Consider the following 21440-nt stretch of genomic DNA (forward strand, 5'->3'; position numbering starts at 1 on the left):
TTTTAACGGGTAGGTACTCGAAATCGAAATTTTATTAATATAAAAGAAAAAAAACTACTCATTATTTTTCTACTTCCCTCTTTTCACATTCATGTTATGTTTTACCCAAATATGCAAACTATGAACATTTTTACATCAGCAATTTTGTCACCTCAATCTTACCATTTTGTTGAAAATCACAAATACTTACCCATTTTGTGCCCAGAATATACACTCGATTGAGAATTTTCAGCTCATCAGGAATTATTGCAATCTGACCCATACTTAATCGGTTTCTTTTTAAACACCCACACAACACACCACCAATATTTATCATCTACTTACCATTGTTCTTAATTCGGAATAGCTCTGAATCAATTGGATAATTCATATTCAAGCAAAATATATATAAAGACGTTGTTAAAAATTTATTACTTACATACAATATGTTTGTCTTATTCTAAAATACAACTAACGTAACTAAAGTCGCTAATTTACATTAGCTAACATAATATTTCACAAAAATGTATACATAATATATTTCCCGTCAAAAGCCTATTTATCTAACGAGTGTCAGCTTTAATCTGGGATTATATTGAAGTGTGTAATAAATACAATAAATACTTACAAAGAACCAAAACTGACAAACTCTATTAGATACCTTCAGCTTCAAATTTAATATAAATTATTCTTTGCAATTTTCATCACATAGTTTACAATTTACAGGCAGATCATAAAACAAAATAGTGAATATAGCGATTGGTGTGTTTTATAGACCGAATTCATCACATTTCATACTTTAGACACTGTACACTAGCACTTTTATCATTGAGTTGTTTCAAATAACTTTTCACGAAAGTATTTAATTTTTTGTGCAAAAAAGGCTTCCAGGCCTTCAGCACATCGATAAAATTCAGAGTCCTTTGGATTAAAATATCGACAGTTATCAAATATTTTCGTCATATCACCAATAAATTCACTTAAAGTACTATACGTTTGTTCATTCACTTTTCTTTCCACAGTCTGCAAGTCTGTAAAAATAAATTTCATAAAATAGATTAGAAGAACAGTAACAAATAAATAAATGTGTAAAAACTAATAAAATTAATACATACCCATTGGTTCTTTGATAACTTTGTAGTAGGTGGGTGCTTCTCTGGGGTCTACAGGCTCCATAAAAGGCCAAGCATTTTTATGGAGTTGTATTTGTTTAACAAGTCTCTTTAAATTTTCAAAATCCTTAAGAGTTAGTTCTTTCATATTTGCGTAATTGACAGAATTATTTTTTTGACAATTTGGACAAATGTACTCATCAATGTTATCTGCTTCAGATTGTAAAATTCCAACACAACGGCCATGGAACCAATCTTGACAGCGATCACAACATATGTAAAACCTGGAAAATATTATTAAATTAGTATTGCAGCAAGTTATATATAAACGTGGAAGAATGTATTAAACATATATATTATATTCTTACTGTGAATTGTCATATGGCTGCCGACAGAGACAATAAAGTTCTTGTGTTTCCTCAGCGCGTCGACAATCAGGACAAACATATTCTTCCATGGTTTTACTCATTTCTTCCGTAACTCCTACACAGTCACCGTGGAACCAGTTGCTGCAGTGCTCACAACCAACATAGAATCTAAAAATAAAAAAATATTATATTATTGTTGAAATCAGTAGTTTCTAAGTTGCCCAAAATGTCATAAGCCATCATGCATGTGTTGTGTTGTGTAAGTAAATGTTGCTCCCAATAGAGTAGCTGCGTCATCATAATAAATATTAGTAGTACTATAAAAATGTTTTAATAGCAATTATACAGATGATATGATTAGCTTACTTGGTATTATCGTAAGGCGTCCGGCATATACATAATAATTTCTCTTTTTTTACAGATCTTTTGTTGGGTTTAGGAGTAGTAGGTGCGCTCGCGCCCCGACGTTTGCCACCTCTAACTTCCTCCTGCTTACTTCGTTCTGCTCTCGTACGAAGTGCTAGTTCTGCCGACAGCTCTTTCTGTGAAATAATTCACAAAATCAATAATATAAACATGAATCGCTAAATGTCAACACATTTGCGCTTAGCAACCTAAGCACAGATTTCGAGAAAAGCTGAACCGATTTTGTTCCGGTAGTTAGAATGTTCTTACGTAAGAAAAAAAACAAAAATGCAACAAAAAACAAAAACAAACTTCGCGGGGTCGGCTAGTGTTCAATACACATTCAGTCTATTAATATAGAATTACTTAAATCTGGAAATGATACTAACCTGAATTTCAACACCAAGCTCTTTCTCAAGCAGGCCTCGTTTTTTAATGATATCTTTCTTAAGCATTTCCTTATGCTTGAATAGTAGCATCTGCAGGCGAGAATTATTAGATGCGGCTCGTCGGCGTTCGTCGATGGGTGAGGGATGCGTGTGCACGGGTTGCGGTGTCGGCGCAGTTGCAGGAGGCGCAGGCGCTGCAACGGGGGTGCGCGGCACGACGCGCGGCGGGGGCGCAGGCGGAGGGGGTGATACAGGCCTGCCTCCACGTGACCGCTTGCGGGGACTGCTGTCTACCCACTCGTCGTCGTCGTCATCATGTCGCGAGGATGTGGGCCGACGTCGTGCTGGCGGTGTGGGTGACCTAGGCACCACTGCTATTGCTCGAGTCTCTCTCTCAGGCGGAACTTCAGGTTTCATACGTTTTTCTTGATAGCGTTGAAGTTGTAATAGTTTTTCTTCTATTTCAGGGTTAAGGTTTTCTTGTTTCAGTGCACTTTTAATAGCTGTAATCATTATGTAACTTATTAATACGAAATATTTTACGATGATTACTGTACTCTTGATTTGAGTATGACTTTAGACTTGCATATGTTGCCACATTATATGTATTTGAAGCATGGGACTAATAACAAACGATATTGACCAGCGTTATTTGTTAAATACTAGTTAGCTCTTTAGACGATAGCAAATGTTCTTTGATTAGAGAATATCAATATTTCTATACTTAGTCTTCTTCTTCTTAATGTATTAAGTTGAAAGAGTTTGTTTGTTTGAACGCGCTAAATTACTGATTCGAATTGAATAATTATTTTTGCGTTGGATAGTTCATTTGTCGAGGAAGGCTATCAATAGGCTGTAAACATCACGTTACGATCAATATCAGATGAGCAGTAAATGAAACCGCCCGGGAACTAGGGAGCTTTTTTTATTACATATAAATTGTATACCAATTTTTAGCTTTCTCCATTGAAAATTGCGAAATCCTCCATAAAAACTTCTATCTCCTATTTTAGGCAAGTGGCGAGTTAGAAAGAAACCGAAAGTAGCCTAATGTCACACACATTTTCACATTTATAATATTAGCTAGTAAGTTATATATATTATGTACTAGGCCGTTTTGCCCGCGACTTCGTCTACGTGCATTAGTAACTTAGGCGATTATTATGAAATGTTATGTAGCCTATGTTGTTCAGGAAAGTTTCTAATGGTAAAAGAGTTTTTAAAATTGGTCAAGTAATATTTGTGTGAAAATCTTACAAATATATAGACGCACAATAAATGTTTCCTCTTTATATGTATAAAAATCAATTACTGTTCGTGCGTCTCGCTAAAACTTGAAAACGGCTGGACCGATTTCTTTTTCATCTTGTAAATCTTAGAATGTTCATCAAATAGATATAAATTCCTCCACCTCTATGTTAATCGAAATTTGGTACGAAGATACGGTTATAGCCTAGAGTACGGCATAGGCTACTTTATATACGGGTAACATGGGCGAAAACGCTGACAAAAGCTACTATAACGTGTGTGTGTTAGATTAAGAAAGTTTTCAAATCAAAGATGTGGTAATACATAGAAGATGTCGGTCTATTTCTCTTAAAAAAAAAATGATCAAAATTGATAAGTTGGTAGACAATAAATTGCTGATGTGTCATTGAAATTGAATGAGTATCATTAGAAGCCGACCTACTATGACTCTATTCCTAATTTATATTGTTTGTCCAGCTTATATTAACTGTATTACCTATCCAGTTGGCCCTATATATTAAGAATTTTCTCGTGTCGTGGGTGCGTTTTATTAAACAAGTAAATGACGTGTTAGTTTGCCATATAATAGATTAGAACTAAACGTAATACTTACTTTGCTGGATATAGTCAGGGGTTAACACGAATTTATTACTTTGTAGAACATCTGTCGCTGAATTTATAATATCAGTTTTCGTGTTATTTTCTTTGATATCTTCAAGTTTTGAAGGTGTTGCCTCTTTATGACTCGCCGCTTCAGCTACATTTTCTTCACCGTTCAAAAGCGTTTGTCTTTTTATTTGGTCTTCCTCACTAGCATCCTATAAGTAAAAGGTGTAACTTGTGTCAAAACATAAAGCATTTTCTACTATATTTTTTACATTTTCGTGCACAAAATTTTCAAATTAAGAAATAGGGTTATGCCAAAACAAAAAGAAAAAAAAAAGATAAAGAAAAAAAATCAACATCAACATCCGTTTGTGGGAATATATCAGTTCCAAAGTTATAATAATGATGATATGTTTGGAAAATTGTGTATAACATAAACAATCCCTATTTATTAATTGTAAAATTCAATCATAACAGCATTAAATTGCCCATACACCCCCACAAAACGTTTGTAAAAAAAAGAAACAATATCTACATAAATAAAACAGGACGTCGTTAAATAAAAGTCGATGATTATTTTAATATTTTATTAAAATGATACTGTCAATATATTAATAAGTTGTCAATTTGCAATAACTTATAGGTATAGTACATGTCAACAGGTGGTGTATGAGCAATTCTTTCAATCGTACTTTAGTAAAACGGGGTTTTGGGTGGTAGTTGTTATTAATAATAACATTGCAACTAAATTCAGAATTTTAACATAATTTGTTCTAACCTAGAATAGAATGGAGGAATGCGCTGACATAAACAAATAATCAATTATCAATACTTTTGTATAAAATTACAGATATTGAATATTTTTAGTCTTCATGAGTAGAAATTTTAAGGCAAACAAGTCTATGTGAATAGGCTAGTTTCCTACTAGTCAAATTCTACACTTTTAGTGAAATTTCGAAAACTATATTTTCTATGAATTTTATAGAAAATTGCGAGTTAAAATGTCATAATATTTTAGCTTCAAAGAACAATAAGTACATTCAAATCAATTTATGATATCTTTGTATATTTTATTGTATTGAACAGTCGAAAGAATTTATTTTTGACCGAGGAAACTACCCAATTGTTGTAATATGAATATATACGGCACGCGTATTTATCTAAGAGTTTGCAAACATGTTATAAAGCATCATTCAAATAGACAACAGTAACCCGTTGTGACCGCTGGGACATAGAACAGTAAAAAAGCAGAGCTATACTTGATAAATGGTGACATATTTTAGCTAAGCTGTTGCGTACAGTTCTACATAACTTCAGTCAATTAACTGGTCTATGTGGGGCGGTACCGTTTTTACTTTTATCTGAGTGACGCTTTTTAGGATGTCAATTAAATTGTTGTCACCAAAATCAGGCTTACAGTATCTAGGCGTGCTTGGAGGCAACAATTTTAAGATACAGAAGTCTAGGTTTGGTTTATCCTACCTATTACAACATTACTTCACGGGAATAATTTGTGCGAAATCTATTCATAGCTTATGGACTTTCCCTATAAACTTGTCTTATTATCATTCGACAACTTACACAATTTACACTATTCGGAATCGGAAATTAATACTTTAAAAAAAATTGTATTATTAAAATAACCAAGAATAGTTTTCAAGGTTCAAATACGGAACTACATGTTATAATACACGACAGACTAACATCAACCGTAGATTCTTATTTTACTACGTTTTAATATTAGGCTATTGTTATACTTGTATAATTGAAAAACTAAACGAAATATTTGGCCATGAGGTGATTAAATTAAACTAGAAACAATCACCATATAAGGGGCAAAAGAGTATCAGGGCCGAGTCCAATAAAGATTAAAGCGCATTTTTGATTAGGCACTTCGCAAGTTTTAATCAATTGGCATTACTATATTTGAATTAAATTTATCTTTAATGACATATTGTTTTTTTAAATTAATATATGTAGCAAAGACTTATACACCGAAACGACCCTGATCCTCCTTTAGAGCTTTTTTATCTCTTAGTTTCTGACTTCAACCATCACATTACGCTTTGGCTTCGTAAATATCTAAATTGACCGTTCGAAAATTCAAATATAGTTAACATCTTTTTTAATCAGTCGAAACAATAGGTAATGCGTTTGGAAGAGATTAAGAAAAGCGCAATGCTATTGAATTCGACTGGTCTTACTGCAATTATTATAGCCTTTTGAAAAAGCTGTTATGAAAACTTTATGTAAAAACCATATAAATAGAGTATAAAATGCGGTTTATCTGCTGAAGTTTATAATACTGAGATTTACTATTTTACTACTTTATACTACTTAAGACCTACAACCTATGGATAAGAGGAATCGATAGATATGTGAACTCTAAAATATAAGTTATAATATACATGGATATTTAGTATTTACAAAATCTTTGGTGTTTTCATGTAAAACTAATAGTAGTTACTATTGTTCACGTTATTTAAATAACATAATGTGCCAGTCTTATAAATTAGAATACATTATTTTGTATGCGCAGACATGTTTAGTACATAATTTGTTAGGGTTTGATCATAACGAGTGCATCTGTTATTGACTTCCGCGTGTTAACCATTTGTAAAATTGCTTTTCGATTTAATATATTTATTACAAAATCTAAAGCCCTCATTTTGATCCCACCCCAATAGGAAACCGAGCAGAGCCTGTGAATAAATCCGCCATACAGCTAAAAACTAAAAATTAAAGTTACATTGGCGGATTTTGGTAAGGCAATGTGACAATCATATTTGTCTTCTTAGTATGTATGGAAATTTATTTTATCCATTTACAATAAATTGTATGGTAACCGATTCATTACGCAATGTACACGTATCAACAAAAAATGGCTAATGTTTGAGCCCAGAGTATCATCTAGTAGTAATAAATTACCTGATGCGTTGGCACCGCCAGTGGCTGTAGCGACTGTATAGCGTGCAGAGCTTGCGGCGCTACCGGAGTGAGCGGCGGCGGCGCGGTGGGCGCCGGTTGCACGGCCAGGTACATCTTCCTGGGACCCAGCATACCCTGTTTGCCTGTAGATTCTTGAGCTGTAAAGGTGCAGTCAATGAATGCTTGGACAACTACGAAGTTTAGGAGTTAATAAAGTCACGGTATGTACTAATTTACCTTTTAGTAACTGTTGTTTCACTTGATGTTGTACTAAAGCTAGCTGTTGCGGTGTCAAAGAGTATCCATGCAACCCCTGGAGAACTATACTTGGCCCGCTGCTCGTCTGCATGACCTGTAAATATAAATAGTGGGAACATCGATTATTTTGTCATGGTAGTAAAAGGAGAATGTAAGGATCTTTCATACTAGAGATCTGCAATAATAGTTAGTAAAATCTTATGGACAGTACATATCCTCAAAATCTATGTGCATTAAGTAGTTGTACCACTTGTACATATAAACTGAACCACTGGGTTGTACCTTCAAAATGGACAGATAATTCATTGCAATTAATTATAATTACCTGTGCTGTTACAGTTTTTATAACAGTGCCAGGAGGTTGGCCAACCAGCAGCCGTTTTTCCACAATTTCATCTTCGGTAAGTTGTTGTTGCGGTTGCGGTAGGGGCTGGATAGGCTGAGGAGCGGGCTGCGGTGCCAAGGCAGGTTGCGCCGGTCGAATCACGGGAGCCGGGGAGGACACCGGCGCAGCGCTTACGCCTGCCGGACTTTGACCTATATGCGCGACTATCTGCGCTTGATTGTTTCCAGTCGGCCGAATGAGAACTTGCTGACCGTTAACGGTCGCCAATTGAATTTTTCCGGCAGCAATTTGCTGCACCAATACTGGGTTATTAACGACGATCTGCTGCGCGGCGGCAGGGCGGGGGCGCGGCGCCACGGCGGGCGTGCGCGGCGCGGCGGCGCGCGGCACGAGCTGGCCCTGCAGCAGCACGGCCTGCGCGGGCTGCAGGCGCGGCGGCAGCGCGCGCGCGCCCGCCTGCACCACCACCTGCGGCGCGGGCTGCACCACCACCTGCGCGGCGGGCTGCACTACCACCTGCTGGGTGGGCTGTACGACGATCTGTCGGTTAGCTTGCACTACGACTTGCTGCGTACTGGATGCGGCGGCGCGGACGGTTTGCCTCTGTTCCTCGGCGGCTGTTTTTGCTTGGATATTTTCTCTATCGGCATTAGAACTTTCCGCCGGTTTAGTCATCGGTGAAGCTGCTACTAACTGCCCCGTAATTCCCTGTTGACCAGCCATCACGACGTGTAACTTTCCGTCCGGCATTTGTATAAGTTGTTGTCCTGCTAGCAAGCCCCGAACTGTTATTTTCCCATCGGGTGCTCGAATAATTTGCACTTTTTGTGGCCCGTCTTTTTGTGGTGTTGCAGTCGACTTTGCGGTACCTCCATCACTTTGCGCTGATTTAGTTGAACCAGCTATGGGTTGACTGATGACACGTGTTGAACCATCAGCTCCTTTTGTCATGATAATTCTTCTAGTTCCAATAACGGTCTTTTGTCCTGTAGGTGTGGTGGCATTGGTAGTAAGTAAAGATGTAAGAGTGCTTTTACTGGAATTCTGACCTGGAGTTGATTTCGATTTTTCTGTAATGAAGACAAACAAATATAAACATAACATCGCGCTTTATATTCCTAAAAGGGCAACCAGAGGCGTACCTACGACTTAAATGTAACATCCACTGCAGTCGGCACAGTATACGCTGCGCTTGCGACCACTCCAAGGAGGCAGTCAAAATTAAAACAAATATGGTATTAGTTTGGTCCTAATCACCAGTAATAGAAATAGTATATTATGTAGTATCTATTTGGAGGAAAATTTTGATATGTACTATCACATTAAAAAATAGAGCAGTTTTCTTGATTAAAACACTAGCTTCGCCCGCGTTTCCCGGGGAAAACAGTAGCCTATGTGTTATTCTAGACCATAATCTAACCCTGTTCCAAACTTTATCCCGGTTCCTACAACCGTTTTGACGTGATTAAGTAGCATTTATAATATCGATTCAAGTTAATTTCAATTATCGGCTCTACAGTTACAGAAGGCGTAACATTCAACAAACTTATATTTGCGTTTGGTACAGTAATCTCGTCTAGGGATCGAACCTCACAATTAAGTTTGTATCATATACTTTTTCACGATTAAAAGTACGCAGTGTGATACCCAGGATGTTAAAGTATAATCATACCAAGTTCCATCATATTCGGACCGGTAGTTTTTGCGTGGTTCTTGAACATACAGACAGACAGACAAAAAAAAATTTATCACATTTTTGGGTTCGGTATCTGTCTAGTAAAATACTATTTTTGAAGCTATTTTGAATAGAATGTAGCTACTTCTGCTTCATCCGCTGCTCGGTTCTTATTGGTTATAACGTGAAGTATGTCCGTCCTCGACATAAAAAAACAATTCAAATCGGACTATTAGTCCTGGACCTTAGCGCGTTCAGCGTAACGTATAAGTATAGATTAGGTAGAATATAAATACCCTGAGACATTTCTAGAGCTCTCTTCTGTTGATGAGCTGCTCTCTGTTCACGTAATTGTTGCTCCATCTTGTCTTTAAGGTCAGCGGCGTTGGCGGGCGGCGCTACGTTGCGTTGCGGCAGCTTGCCCGTAGACGTGCGCGTCACAGGGGTCGCACGCTCAGTACGCTCTCCGTATTGACGAACCTCCCAAAGTTCCAATTTATCTTCGTCCACCCATTCTTCAGAGACCTGAATATAACATAAATACGTATGTAAGCATAAGCATCATATTTATTAAGGCTATTGACCATGAGATATGAGATATGTTTTTGTCAACTTTAGTATAACATATTACCTGAGGTTCAGTGTTTTGTGGAGACTCAGCACGTTTTCTTTTCCTTAAGCCACTGCGAATAGATGTGACTTCACGAACTGTTTTCGGTAATTCTAGTGGTATTACAACTCGTCGGCGAAGGTACTGAGTCCGTTCCGAAAACTGACCTATATGTCGATGTTTTAGTAATTCAAGAGAAACTATTTCTGTGTCAGTCGTTAGCTGATGTTTGCCGTCCGCAGATGCAGGTTTGGCTGCCATATCATCCCAACGTAAGCAAGCCCACATAATGCGAAGTTGTAAAGCTGCACTCGCTAGCCACTGAAGATTAACAGTGCGATATAACCAACACGTTTTAAATAATGGTCGAGGACATGGATATGGCCAAACAGCTTGATTAGGTTTAGCATTATGGCTAAAACCAGCTACAGCATTGTGCCCAGCTTGTCTGCAGAGCTTTCGCAGTTCGTGATGAGGCAAGACCATTATTGTTTTAGCTTTACTCCTTGTGTGGAATGTTGAACAAAGAGGATACTTCACAGGAGTACGCTTCTTTTTCTTTTCAACAGCTGATGTTTGCACTCGTTTTAAATACACTTTCCCAGATGGAATCTCTGTTGAATAAACTCTAACCAAATTGCCTTCTGTTTTTTCTTCTTTTATGGTTTTATCTTCTCTTTTATAAGTCTTTGTAGAACCAAATCGTCTATTAACAACGGCACGATACTTTACTTTGTCATTTGTTTTAGTAGAGGTCACAGAACATTTATAAGAAGAGTCCTTGCCTTCATGGTTATTGCCAACATTTTGAGTATTACTAGAAGCTTTAGATGCCCTCCCTCTCGTTATTTTCAATTTTGGGATAGGCGGTCTTTCTTTATCGTCATTAGCTGTGTTTGTATTATCTTGTTCGGTTGTTTCACAGTCAGTTAGCTCTTTAAGGGGACCTATTTCTACGTCACAATCTTCATTATTGTTGCATGTTATGTCTATGTCCATTTCATTTCCAACAGCTGGCACGGCAGCTTCATCCAGTGTACTTTCTGACTTAACTACGCACGTGTTTTCATCAATGTCATTCTTCTCCACCTTATAATTAATACCATCATTGGTGTCTCCACTGAATTTCCTTTTAACATAAGAATCACTGCTCTTATTATCGCACTCTTGAGCGCATGCCACAGCTGACAGTAAATCAGTTAATATATTTTCATTCGAGTTTGTACAGGATGAACTTTTACCTAGTAGACATTGTTCCAATATGGACATTTTTGTATTATCCTTAGAGTTACCAAGTAAGTTGTTTGAATTTACTGCTCCACCTTTTAATAGAGATACTAGTTTACCCAAAAGCTTCGCCTTTTTAATGCAAAGGGGTGAATAACAATTAGTTTTAACTCCAGAGTTTTGTAAAATAGTTGACGAATCAAATTTGACACAAAAATGAGAATAACACTGATATCTTTTTGTAAGTTGTGAAATTTTTTGATATTCATCTCTGAGTGCATCCACATTTTCTTTATTGCTTCCATCTTTCTTATTGTTTCCACCGACTGTACCGCAAATGGTTGACATATCAGGTTCTGGATCATCATTTTCTACATCAATGTTTTTGTCATCCTCACTTTTGACTTCCGGATCTTCCTTTTTTACGTTGGCTAATAAGTTAGCCAATTTCTTCTCTTCCATAAATTTTAAATATGTTCGACGAGCCAAAAATTCATCTAATTTAGATTTTCGTGCAATTTTTGGGTAATACCTGCGAGTTGATGAACTTAGTGCTTTTTCAACATCTATTTCTTCAAAACCATCTTCATCTTTATCAACTTTTAAATTGCGCATTGACGGCGGCACTGTAAAATAATAGTTAGTTATTTTGTGTTGAAATCAAATCAAATAAATTTAAGTAAAATTCAAATAACAAAATATAATGTTTTATATACATACATTTTTCCATAACATCCTTATTTTCACCTTCCTTAGATATGAGATAATCATATGTTTTTGGTTCGACGGCTAAAACTTTAATAATACTGCCCTCTCTAACTCGCACAGCTATCTTGGCCGGACCATTCAAAAGACAAGCTTTTGCAGTGACATGTTTTTTATATTTTCTGGTGGATGAATTCCATAACCATCCCCATTGTCCATGAATTCTGTACTCTTCTCCTTTTTGTTTCCATACCTAAAACAATAAGTGTTTAAATTATTTATTCACTGAATTTTGTAATAAATTACAATTGTCACTTTTAATATCTATAATAATATACTGTCTCTGGAATTAGGGTTTGAATTAAATACTTATTTTTGTATTTTATCGAAGGCTTTAGGTTATAAAACTAACTAAAATACTAGGAACATTAATAAAGCTATACCTGATGACGCAATCCCAGAGAATATTTTACAAAATTGTAGGCAGTCCGGTATCGCTCTTCTTCTTCGTCTCTTTCTTTTTTTTCTCTTTTGTCTAATTTTTTGCGTTCCTCTCTCTCTGTGGCAGTGGTACGTATTAACCTTACGTGACCTAGTTGTTCATGCCATGCTGGTACCCAAACTACACTTTTAATGCATGCCTGTTAACAAATATACATAAGAACAATGACATATTAAATTAATAAATAGTAGGAACAATATTTTATAAACAATGATTTTTTACTAATAATTACCTGAAGCACACAAAGTGCTCTAGCGAAGTCCCGTGGAGCTTGACAAAGTTGTACTGCTTGTACCCATGGCTTTCTCAAAAGGGACCAGTTTGGGTGCATAAATTGTAATACTATGTTTGATTCTAATTGTAATAAGGTTTGTCTAAGTGTAGCCTCCAGTAATGGTTTTGTAGCTGAAAATAATAAAAATAGCAACTTTTAATATTTTGCAATACATAATTATGATTTTTGTAGGTATAACTGCAAATTTTAAAACTTACCATTGAGCAAGCCAACCCACTTAAATTCTTGTGCGGAAGACAAAGAAAACTTATGGGACATATAACGTTTCTTATCCCTCTCTTCATTTCTCTGTGGTTTGTTTAATGCCAAAGGATTTGCAGAGTACTGGTTTATATAATTTTTAAAACTATTTTCGTTTCCTAATTTAAACAAGTAAGTTCCATTGGAGATCTGGTTTGATTTTAATCTTGTTAATCTTTCTGTCACTGTAAAATAAATCACAAAAATATTATTACTGGCATAGCATTTAAGTTATTTACATATTATGTAGTTTAAAAAGGGCATAGCCCTCTAGATACATTTTGCTGATTGTTGGAGTAGCACAAAAATATATTAAGATGAGAAGTTAAAATTATGTTGTGGATACTGTACCTTCTTCATGCTTCTTTTGAAGTGGTAGTTTAACTTTATTAGTTTTAATTTTTTTATTTTCATCATCTTCCGTAGATTCATTGTCATTATCTTCATGTGTTGTGTCTTCACTGACGACAGTAACTTCATTCACAACATCGCCATCACCGACTAAAGATGATACATTGTCCATCTTTTCATCATCTAATTTCAATTCAGGATTACGATCTTGTCGTTTCTGTTCTTCTTTTAATTTTCGCTGTTTGACTATATTTGCATTTTCAATCTCTAAATATGACTTCCGGTTTCCTTTTACTTGATTAGTAAGACGCTCTGTAATATCCATTTGTCTCAAAATTTCCTGTTTCATTTCTAACAGCTCTCTAACTAATGGAGCTTCCATTTCATCAGAGTCTAAAACATTTAACAGTTCCTCAAATTGCTGAGGCGATGAATAATACCAGACATCACCATTTTCAGCTTCCCTAAAATTGATTAAAAGATTATCATTTACATACATTTTGTAAAAAATGGTTTAAATAAAAAGTAAGTTACATGAAAGAAATACTTACACAAAAATTCGTCGAGCTATAAACCAATATTTTCTTCCATGCCTGTCAAAGCCCAAATGCTCATGTCTGCACATTAGTCCTTGTTTTTCAGCATCTGGGAGGCAGTCTGTCACACCCATTGTTTTGTGTTGTTTACATAGAGCACATTGCCAGTCTTCAGATGGCACATCACCCAGAGGAGGATCTACACACTCCAAGTGAAATACGGCTGGACATGTTTCACAACATAGAAGATCACCCAGGCGATGACATACACGGCAATGATCATCGTAATGAATAGGAACTGTAAAATACATAAAATATTCTCTATACCGACTGTTCTATTGACAAAGATTTGGTGTTTGTTAGACTTAGGATTTAAGATGCATTGAGTTGAAAAGATGACTACTTTAAAATTTTACAGCACAAAGGTGCACAATATTACTGGATGCAAGTTACATACAACATATTTATATGGTTTATATGGAGATAATAATGAAAAAAGATTAAGACTTCATTAAAATTTCACTATATTTTGATTGTAAAGATTTATGCCTTGATATTTAATTTAAAACCTGTATTAGATATTGTATGGTAGATATTAATTAAATTATTGAATATATGTAGACCTGCACTCTCAGGTTATAAACCCTGATCCATTACAGTTTTCTTAGATGGGACCCATAATTAATGAAATAATGGTTCTTATTTTTATGTACACTAATAATTTTGTTAATGAATAGTTATGAAATTAGAAGATAAATGGTATTATTAATAAAAAAAATCCAAAACATACCTTCACTGAGTAGATCATCACGAACTGGATTTGTTATTAAAAATTGATTGCATAAGAATTGAAGAACAGCCAGCCGTTCATCCACTGTTGTAAATGGATATTCACACGCATTTAAAATTCTTACAACATTCTGATCGAATGATTTATCACTTTCTATGTAAATTCTAAGGACTTCAGGCCATGTCATGACATCTAGTAAAAACAAAGTAATATTAACACTGTCTTTATGGTCCAGAGGACCGAAATGTGTTTGTTGAGCATCTTCTTCTCTTAATAAAGCTTTCAGTAGCATCATATGCACTTCAACAAGTAGATTGCTCTGCTCCTCACAACTTATAGCTGCACATAAATCTTCTATGCGAAATGGTGATAATCGTACAAGATGTCTGAAGTGTCTCAACACTTCATAAACACCAACTACTTGTAATATTAAATTCTGTGGAATTAGCAGATCATCTGAGGATGAAGGAAGCTCTAAGGATGGGATTTGTCGTTCTTGTTGAAGCCACAGAGGATCTGGACTAGGTGGTCTGAGTAAATTATTCACCTTACGAGGAGTACCACTAGTAGTGCTGTAACTGCTGACAGAAAAATCACTGTCGCTCGCGGCACCATCTCCGACAGTGCCATCAGAACTTTCAGAGCCGCGATCTTCTTCAGGTTCCGATCTATCACTATATTCATCACCAAAATCAGATCCATAATGATATTCTGATTCGTGGTAATCCGCTGCGTGCGGATTATATCCTCTCCGGGAATATGAGCCCGATATTCCACCTCTTTTATTTTTGTGTGTTTTGCCTCCTCGTTGTTTTCGTGTACTTCGTCTACTTATATCACTTCCTTGTGGTGATGATGCTCTTGATGCTGATGGAGTACTAACCAAAGAAGTAGATCCTGCATTTTGTTGATTTAGTAAATATTTTGGTTTTTTCAACAAATGATACTGGAATTTCCTACTTTTCTCGAAACTCCCTGATTTTGGGGGCCTTCCGCGTTTCTTTGCCCCCCTTCCCGACATCATTGAAAACAACAACTGTCAATTGTATACAGTCTCGCACGTGTATCGTAAAAACATAGTCTTGTTTACAAAAACAAAAAGATGGTATTGCATTTCAGTTCATCCTAAATCCAACGCAGTCATGATCCCAGCCGTCGGGATGCTTCACATCAAAAGAACGTCTCATAACAATTTTAAACACAATATTCACACTGTCTTTTTAGCAATTAACTGAGAAGTCAATCAACTCACTGATATCAAAAGATTACCTACAAATTTTATAGGAGAAAGAAGGCACCGAAAACGTAATGACGCGAAATGCGAGTACATGCAATTCTGAAACGCTTGATGCTGGCTTCCCATTGGTTGATTATCAGTCCGCCATGTCGTTTTCATAACTTGTGGGTATTGAATTTTTAATATGACAAATTAACTCTCTCCTTGAAGATAACTAATACACAAGCAATAATTCATATTCGAAAATATAAAATATTGGGGCTATTTTACAGAATAATTTATTGAAAGTTATCACGGGAAGGAGTGGTAGTTGCCGCACAGAACACATCGGCAGCCATTTTCTTTCTTTCGAAACGATTCGACGGGACGACTCACTTAACTTTCTTTTAAAATTGAACTTCGATATTTTTATTATCATTAGTACTTAATTCGTTTTTAAAATAGTGTAAAATATTTACAATATTATTTTATTATACATTTTTACATTTCTTAAATATTTAGTCAAACAATTGAAACGGATGTGAACAATTGCACAGAAAAATGTCTATGGTACACATTGATTTTGTGAAACCTGACAAACATTAAATTCGATTTCCGACATAGACAATGACAAAAGTAACAATGTTGCAATTGTGCAATAAAGAATCGTATTATACTGTCCTGCTTTTCTTCGACAGGCAGCTAAACCGACACGTCCTACAGAGATCGAAATAATAAAAAATGTGTTCAGCCAAGAACTTTTGGTTAGCAATAACAATCACGCCACCTAATTCCAGAAATATTTTTAGTTCGAGCAATACATGTACGATATCATGTGTCGTGGCAGCGTGTTCACTAAGGCCCCCGTTTCATGCCCGACCGTGCTGCGTTACGTCGCACCGACACAATAAGACAGATTAGCTGCTACATTCTCTGATAAACATGTCCTTTTAAACGCGATCTCGAAACCATTGCCCGTTTGCCAAGGGTCAACATTATAGCAAACCCCTTGTTTTTGGAAGAATCCCTTTATTCAGTAGTAGATTTTCATGGTTTGATGTTAATGAGTTTGATATTCCTACTTAGTTGACAACGTCAACCCCGACAACTTTTGGAAATATGGAAAACTACTAATCGACTTCATATTTGGTTCAAACTGACAAAAATGTTTTTCCGAACTACTGTGAACGAGCTCTCTTTTTAGGGAGGATAATCATCCTACAACTTTTCCAATCTCCAGTTTTGGGCGTCTAATAAGGGCACCAAAACTGTGGAACCCATATAACCTCAGTCTGTGCCTCAGTTTCATTCAAGTTTTACTAAAACATTTTCGGGAACATTACTGTAACAATAAAGTCCTTGATTTAATACGAACATCCAGGTAGAAATAGCTGCCGTTGGCATAAAATTGTTCGACTAATTCTCCGACTAATAAGTTGATTAAAAAAAAATTAAAACCCAACTGAACAAAACTAGAGTGTTTGACAGGTAGACATTCTTAGTCTATATGATTTTCGTCTCTATGAACGTGTCATTGTCAAATCAAATGTCAATGTCATTAAGCATTAGAACTCGAACGAACGATCGTGCCGAAGAACGTGGCTGAATCTGAATAAACTCAGTCCTTAATTGTAATTTATTATCTTGATTGTTGGGTTAGTAAGAATAATATCATAAAATAATAATTTATAGTGCCTTATACATATATTTGGAAAATGATGTATCACATGAAGAAAATAATCGATCACGATAAAGAAATCTTTTTGCCGAACTGCATGTATTCCGTAAAATATCGCACAGACCTTTTCCAAGAAGATTATAGCGATAGCGACATCGGTATCAGTGCCCAGGTTATCAAGTTTCTTAAGGTTTTTGTCACTAAAATTATTAAATTAACATTATTATAATATGTATCATAGCTTTCTAACATTTTGAGATACACTATTTATAAATCTTACAGAATGCATACAAAGTCAAATCTCCTAATTTATCGAGAATGTCTGTATTGTAATGCTTTAGTGAGGGTCATCATCATCATTTATATAAATGATATCTATCACTTATTACCTAGTATTTAAAATAATTATATTCTTATAAATCCAGAGAAATACATATTATATCAAGCTGTAAGTGAAAATATTGGTCTGGTAAATATGTTCTTCTTTACAGGGATCAAATAAAATGACAGAGTTGGAACAACGCCAGGAACAATTATTAAAAAAATTGGATACTCTTTATGATAGAATTAAAACAATTAGTACCTACTGTAAAGTGGACAATATTCAAGAAACTAAAACCAGTAAACCAGATAAATGTGTATGTGTGTGTGTTTTTATCCTTTATAATAAAACTGACTTTTAAATTACTAAGTATCAAAACGGCTGTAAACTGCACTATTCACATAAGTAAATATTTTGGTTTATTTCAGCTACCTGCACCAGAAGAGGTTGTGTTGGTCCTCAGCCCAGACAATTGGCCCTGGTATCTCAATCTTATTTTAAAAAAACCTATAGATCTGAACATTTCATGGCACATTCACTCTTCTGTACCAAATGACAAAGTGGCTAAAATTAAAAACTATGTTAAAAATTTACGAGAAACTAAGAGTAATTCAACAATCAATTTAAGGCTGATATTTAAATGTGGTAAGTTCCTAATATATATTTATTAAATAGTCATTATTTTATATGAACTACAATATGGTTATGTAATTTGGTATTGTTTTTATTTAACAGTTTCGGCTGACACTGAGTTGAAGATCTCTACCCTGGATGTTCCTATTGTTGGCAATGTGAACATATTACGCTATCTTTCTTATGTTTATCCAAGTGTAATACCTTACAATACTAATGATCATCAAGTAGAAGCATTGCTTGACATCTGCCATTTACTGGAGAGAGCATCAGATAAGAACAAAGAAGCACTTGTCAAGAAATTATTTGCAAATGAAAAGAACTGGATAAATGGCAGTGAATTTTCTATTGTAGATGTAGCCGCTTACAATGTCATAAAGCAATGGAAGAATGTACCTAATTATATTTCAAAAACGTGGTTTGAAAAGACCAACAAGTTATTTTTGTAATTTTTAATGTCATGCATGTACTTATATTATTAACCGATTAAATAGCATTTGACTCTTATTTGACCTTTTCTTGCCAAGTTGGTGCTAACCCTAATTTTATAACGATGGGAAGACTGATTTTATAATTCAGGTACAGTTTTAACTGTTTTAAGAAAACATAAGCAGCAGCTTGATTCCTGTATTAAGCTCCGGTAAATCAATAGTGATAGTGTAATGGCATTATAAATAAAGGAGTAAAAATAAATGCAATTAAGGATTTAATTAATTCTATTTAATAATAATAAAAAAAATATGTCCTAGGATACAACTATTGACAAAGTTGGTTTAGTCTTTGAATTCATGGCACACCTTAATCGGATTATTTTTTTAATTGTATGTAATGATAATAGTTTTCGATTTGCAGTGATATACAACCAAGTGATGCCGCTAAATTATGAAATAATGCGTCATCTAAATTATTTAATACCATGTATCAACAAAAAATTCAGACATAATATCAAAATCATCTTTTTCTTAAGAGTAATTAGAATATCTTTTTGATACTAGTTTTATAACAGTTTATATGTTTTTAAGTAATAGACATTTCATAAGTTATAATTTAAAATACATACATAAATCACAGGTTATTTTAAGGAAATTGTGCCAAATATTTTTGAATAAATACCAGGAAAATTTCGTCACCTTTAAAATATATGTACACATGTAAAGGATTAGACACTAAATCTATCAGTCAATTGCATATTAATTATAAAAAATATTATAAAATGCTAAATAACTACTGTGCTTATTGGTCTATTAGACGAGTCGCTATTGAAACTGGAGTTACGTTAGTATATACTAGACACTAATCAATACTGATTAAACAATAGTTTTTAATTAAAATACATTAAGTATGACAAAATGCTCCATTTCAATAAAAGAAAAATACATCGACATTTCATTCTTTTTAACGGCCACATAGTATTATTACACTAGTAATAATAATGTTAAAACATGATTATTTACTATTTATTTTATATAAATTCAGATAGTTTATAATTCTTCCCTGAGGCTGACTTACAATGGATCAGTTTTGTGGAGAACAATCGACGTACGATTATAAGAGGTAATAAAAAAATTATCAGACAGTGTAATTCATGTTGGTAAAACACCAACACAACTATACATACAAACAACTATAATGGAATTTAACAAAAAATAAGGAATTAAAATTGTTTTGGATATTTTCTATCTAGAACTGGAAAAGATATAAACATAATAATAAGTACATACGCAAAGTCTATCACCACTGGAACATTCTCCACCTCATTCTTGCCAATAGCCAGAGTAATTTGATTGAGTTCAACAACAATCTAACAAAAAGAGCATGAGCGTTCACATCAAAGTTACTTTTGATGCTGCAGGTTTTCGAACAGAACCTTTGAGTAGGTTTTGGACTACAAACTTGTATACAAGCAAGGGCTACAAATGTATCACACCTTACTACTATAATTTAATTTAGTAACAACGAACACTATTCAGTTTTATTAAACCATCATCCTCATTATTCCTCAAAAAGCAATTTTGGTCGAATGCCTTAAGATGTAGCTGCTGTCCTTACAATATTATTGTTACTATAAAATTGCAGATTAAATAAACGAGATCTCAGTTTTTTTTTACTTTTTAACTATATACTGATAGCTGCCATTCGTCGAAAATAGCTTGTTACTTAACAATAGTTTTATGTGCTTCTTATTCAATTTCTAATTTGTGGTATGGCATTAAATATTATGTAATATTCAAATTATTTTTTACATGTTTATCATTGAAAACTGCAACTGTATGAACTTTAAGTGTACCTAATTTAAATTTACTTTTATATGAATATATAATTTAAAACTTCTTAATACGTAATCTGAAAGATCATAATTTTATTTCAGATTTTCTACCAATTTAGTTAAAGCTTACAGATTATATTCGATATGTACAATAATTGCAATAGCTAACATTAAATTAAATTTAAATAATTGGGAATGGGCAGTGTAATGTTACATATGCACGGCTTCGGCGGGTGCCGTGCCGGCGGGCTCCTGTCATACAAACGAGGAGAAGCCTGGCAGCGGAGCTCGCGAGCGCGCCATGTTGTTCATGACGATCTGCCCGCCGTTTAGGCTGACCACGGCGCTGCCTTCTGGCTCCGAGTCCGTGTAGCTTGAGTAGTTCCTCACCGGTCTCTGCCTCTTCCACGATTGACGTAACGTATCGTTTACATTAGCGTAGTGGTTTACGAAAGAATGTGGCTCCGATCTTACACTCTCGTTTTCACTTTCCGAATTCTGCGAAAAATAAATATCAATTCATTATTTATTCTATTAAGTAGAGAAATACGATTTAGTCTGTATTTGCAGATTTATTTATATGATGAGAACATATATTATTTAAATTTGTTTTCTTTATAAAATGAGAAACCAAAAACAAAACAACTTCTAAGGTATTTTTAAACTATTACATATTTTTCAAATCATACATAAGCACATAGCAAAATGAGTAGAATAGCGTACTGATTATTTTTTCTTTGTTATTGACTGTCTCA

General features: G+C 34.8%; 3 protein-coding genes across 6 annotated transcripts in view; 1 reads left to right on the forward strand and 2 right to left on the reverse strand.

The window, feature by feature from the left end:
* Nucleotides 1–392: 392 nt before the first annotated feature.
* On the reverse strand, nucleotides 393–16271 carry LOC118267336 (nucleosome-remodeling factor subunit NURF301). Of its 2 annotated transcripts, none has more exons than XM_050703204.1 (18): nucleotides 14571–16271; nucleotides 13796–14078; nucleotides 13245–13708; nucleotides 12851–13078; nucleotides 12591–12763; nucleotides 12300–12497; nucleotides 11872–12109; nucleotides 9946–11777; nucleotides 9611–9839; nucleotides 7619–8709; nucleotides 7273–7387; nucleotides 7036–7187; nucleotides 4115–4319; nucleotides 2254–2756; nucleotides 1826–2001; nucleotides 1460–1627; nucleotides 1095–1375; nucleotides 393–1010 (listed from the first exon to the last, which is right to left on the reverse strand). In XM_050703204.1, the coding sequence occupies exons 1-18, from the start codon at nucleotides 15592–15594 to the stop codon at nucleotides 805–807; spliced, it is 7566 nt and encodes a 2521-aa protein (XP_050559161.1). In that variant the 5' UTR covers nucleotides 15595–16271; the 3' UTR covers nucleotides 393–804. The 2 variants fall into 2 exon arrangements, with proteins under 2 accessions (XP_050559161.1, XP_035437164.2); XM_035581271.2 differs by having other exon boundaries at nucleotides 7036–7193.
* Nucleotides 16272–17279: 1008 nt separating this feature from the next.
* On the forward strand, nucleotides 17280–18926 carry LOC118266665 (uncharacterized). 3 transcript variants are annotated; one of them, XM_035580136.2, is made up of 4 exons: nucleotides 17280–17441; nucleotides 17956–18102; nucleotides 18215–18431; nucleotides 18522–18926. In XM_035580136.2, exons 2-4 carry the CDS (start codon nucleotides 17968–17970, stop codon nucleotides 18866–18868), a joined length of 699 nt encoding a protein of 232 aa, XP_035436029.2. In that variant the 5' UTR covers nucleotides 17280–17441; nucleotides 17956–17967; the 3' UTR covers nucleotides 18869–18926. The 3 variants fall into 3 exon arrangements, with proteins under 3 accessions (XP_035436029.2, XP_035436027.2, XP_035436028.2); XM_035580134.2 differs by having other exon boundaries at nucleotides 17340–17654; XM_035580135.2 differs by having other exon boundaries at nucleotides 17341–17636.
* A 191-nt stretch (nucleotides 18927–19117) lies between these two features.
* Nucleotides 19118–21440, reverse strand: part of LOC118266666 (protein sidekick-like) — a 44865-nt gene continuing 42542 nt past the window's right edge. The window contains 1 exon segment of the mRNA XM_050703205.1: nucleotides 19118–21183. Within this exon segment, the coding sequence (XP_050559162.1) occupies nucleotides 20941–21183 (243 nt within the window). The 3' untranslated portion in view covers nucleotides 19118–20940.

The sequence above is a fragment of the Spodoptera frugiperda genome, chromosome 23 (genome assembly GCF_023101765.2).
Source record: "Spodoptera frugiperda isolate SF20-4 chromosome 23, AGI-APGP_CSIRO_Sfru_2.0, whole genome shotgun sequence".
NCBI classification, from domain to species: Eukaryota; Metazoa; Arthropoda; class Insecta; order Lepidoptera; family Noctuidae; genus Spodoptera; species Spodoptera frugiperda.

Bases quoted from the DNA above. Each gene is read 5' to 3' on its own strand.
- LOC118267336 (XM_035581271.2), bottom strand. From the start codon at position 15,594: ATGATGTCGGGAAGGGGGGCAAAGAAACGCGGAAGGCCCCCAAAATCA. The intron at 13,709-13,795 runs GTAAGTATTTCT...AATCAATTTTAG, and splicing joins ATAGCTCGACGAATTTTTGT to GGAAGCTGAAAATGGTGATG. The intron at 7,194-7,272 runs GTAAATTAGTAC...GCACCTTTACAG, and splicing joins GAAACAACAGTTACTAAAAG to CTCAAGAATCTACAGGCAAA.
- LOC118266665 (XM_035580134.2), top strand. From the start codon at position 17,502: ATGATGTATCACATGAAGAAAATAATCGATCACGATAAAGAAATCTTT. The intron at 18,103-18,214 runs GTATGTGTGTGT...GGTTTATTTCAG, and splicing joins CCAGTAAACCAGATAAATGT to CTACCTGCACCAGAAGAGGT. The intron at 18,432-18,521 runs GTAAGTTCCTAA...TTTATTTAACAG, and splicing joins AAGGCTGATATTTAAATGTG to TTTCGGCTGACACTGAGTTG.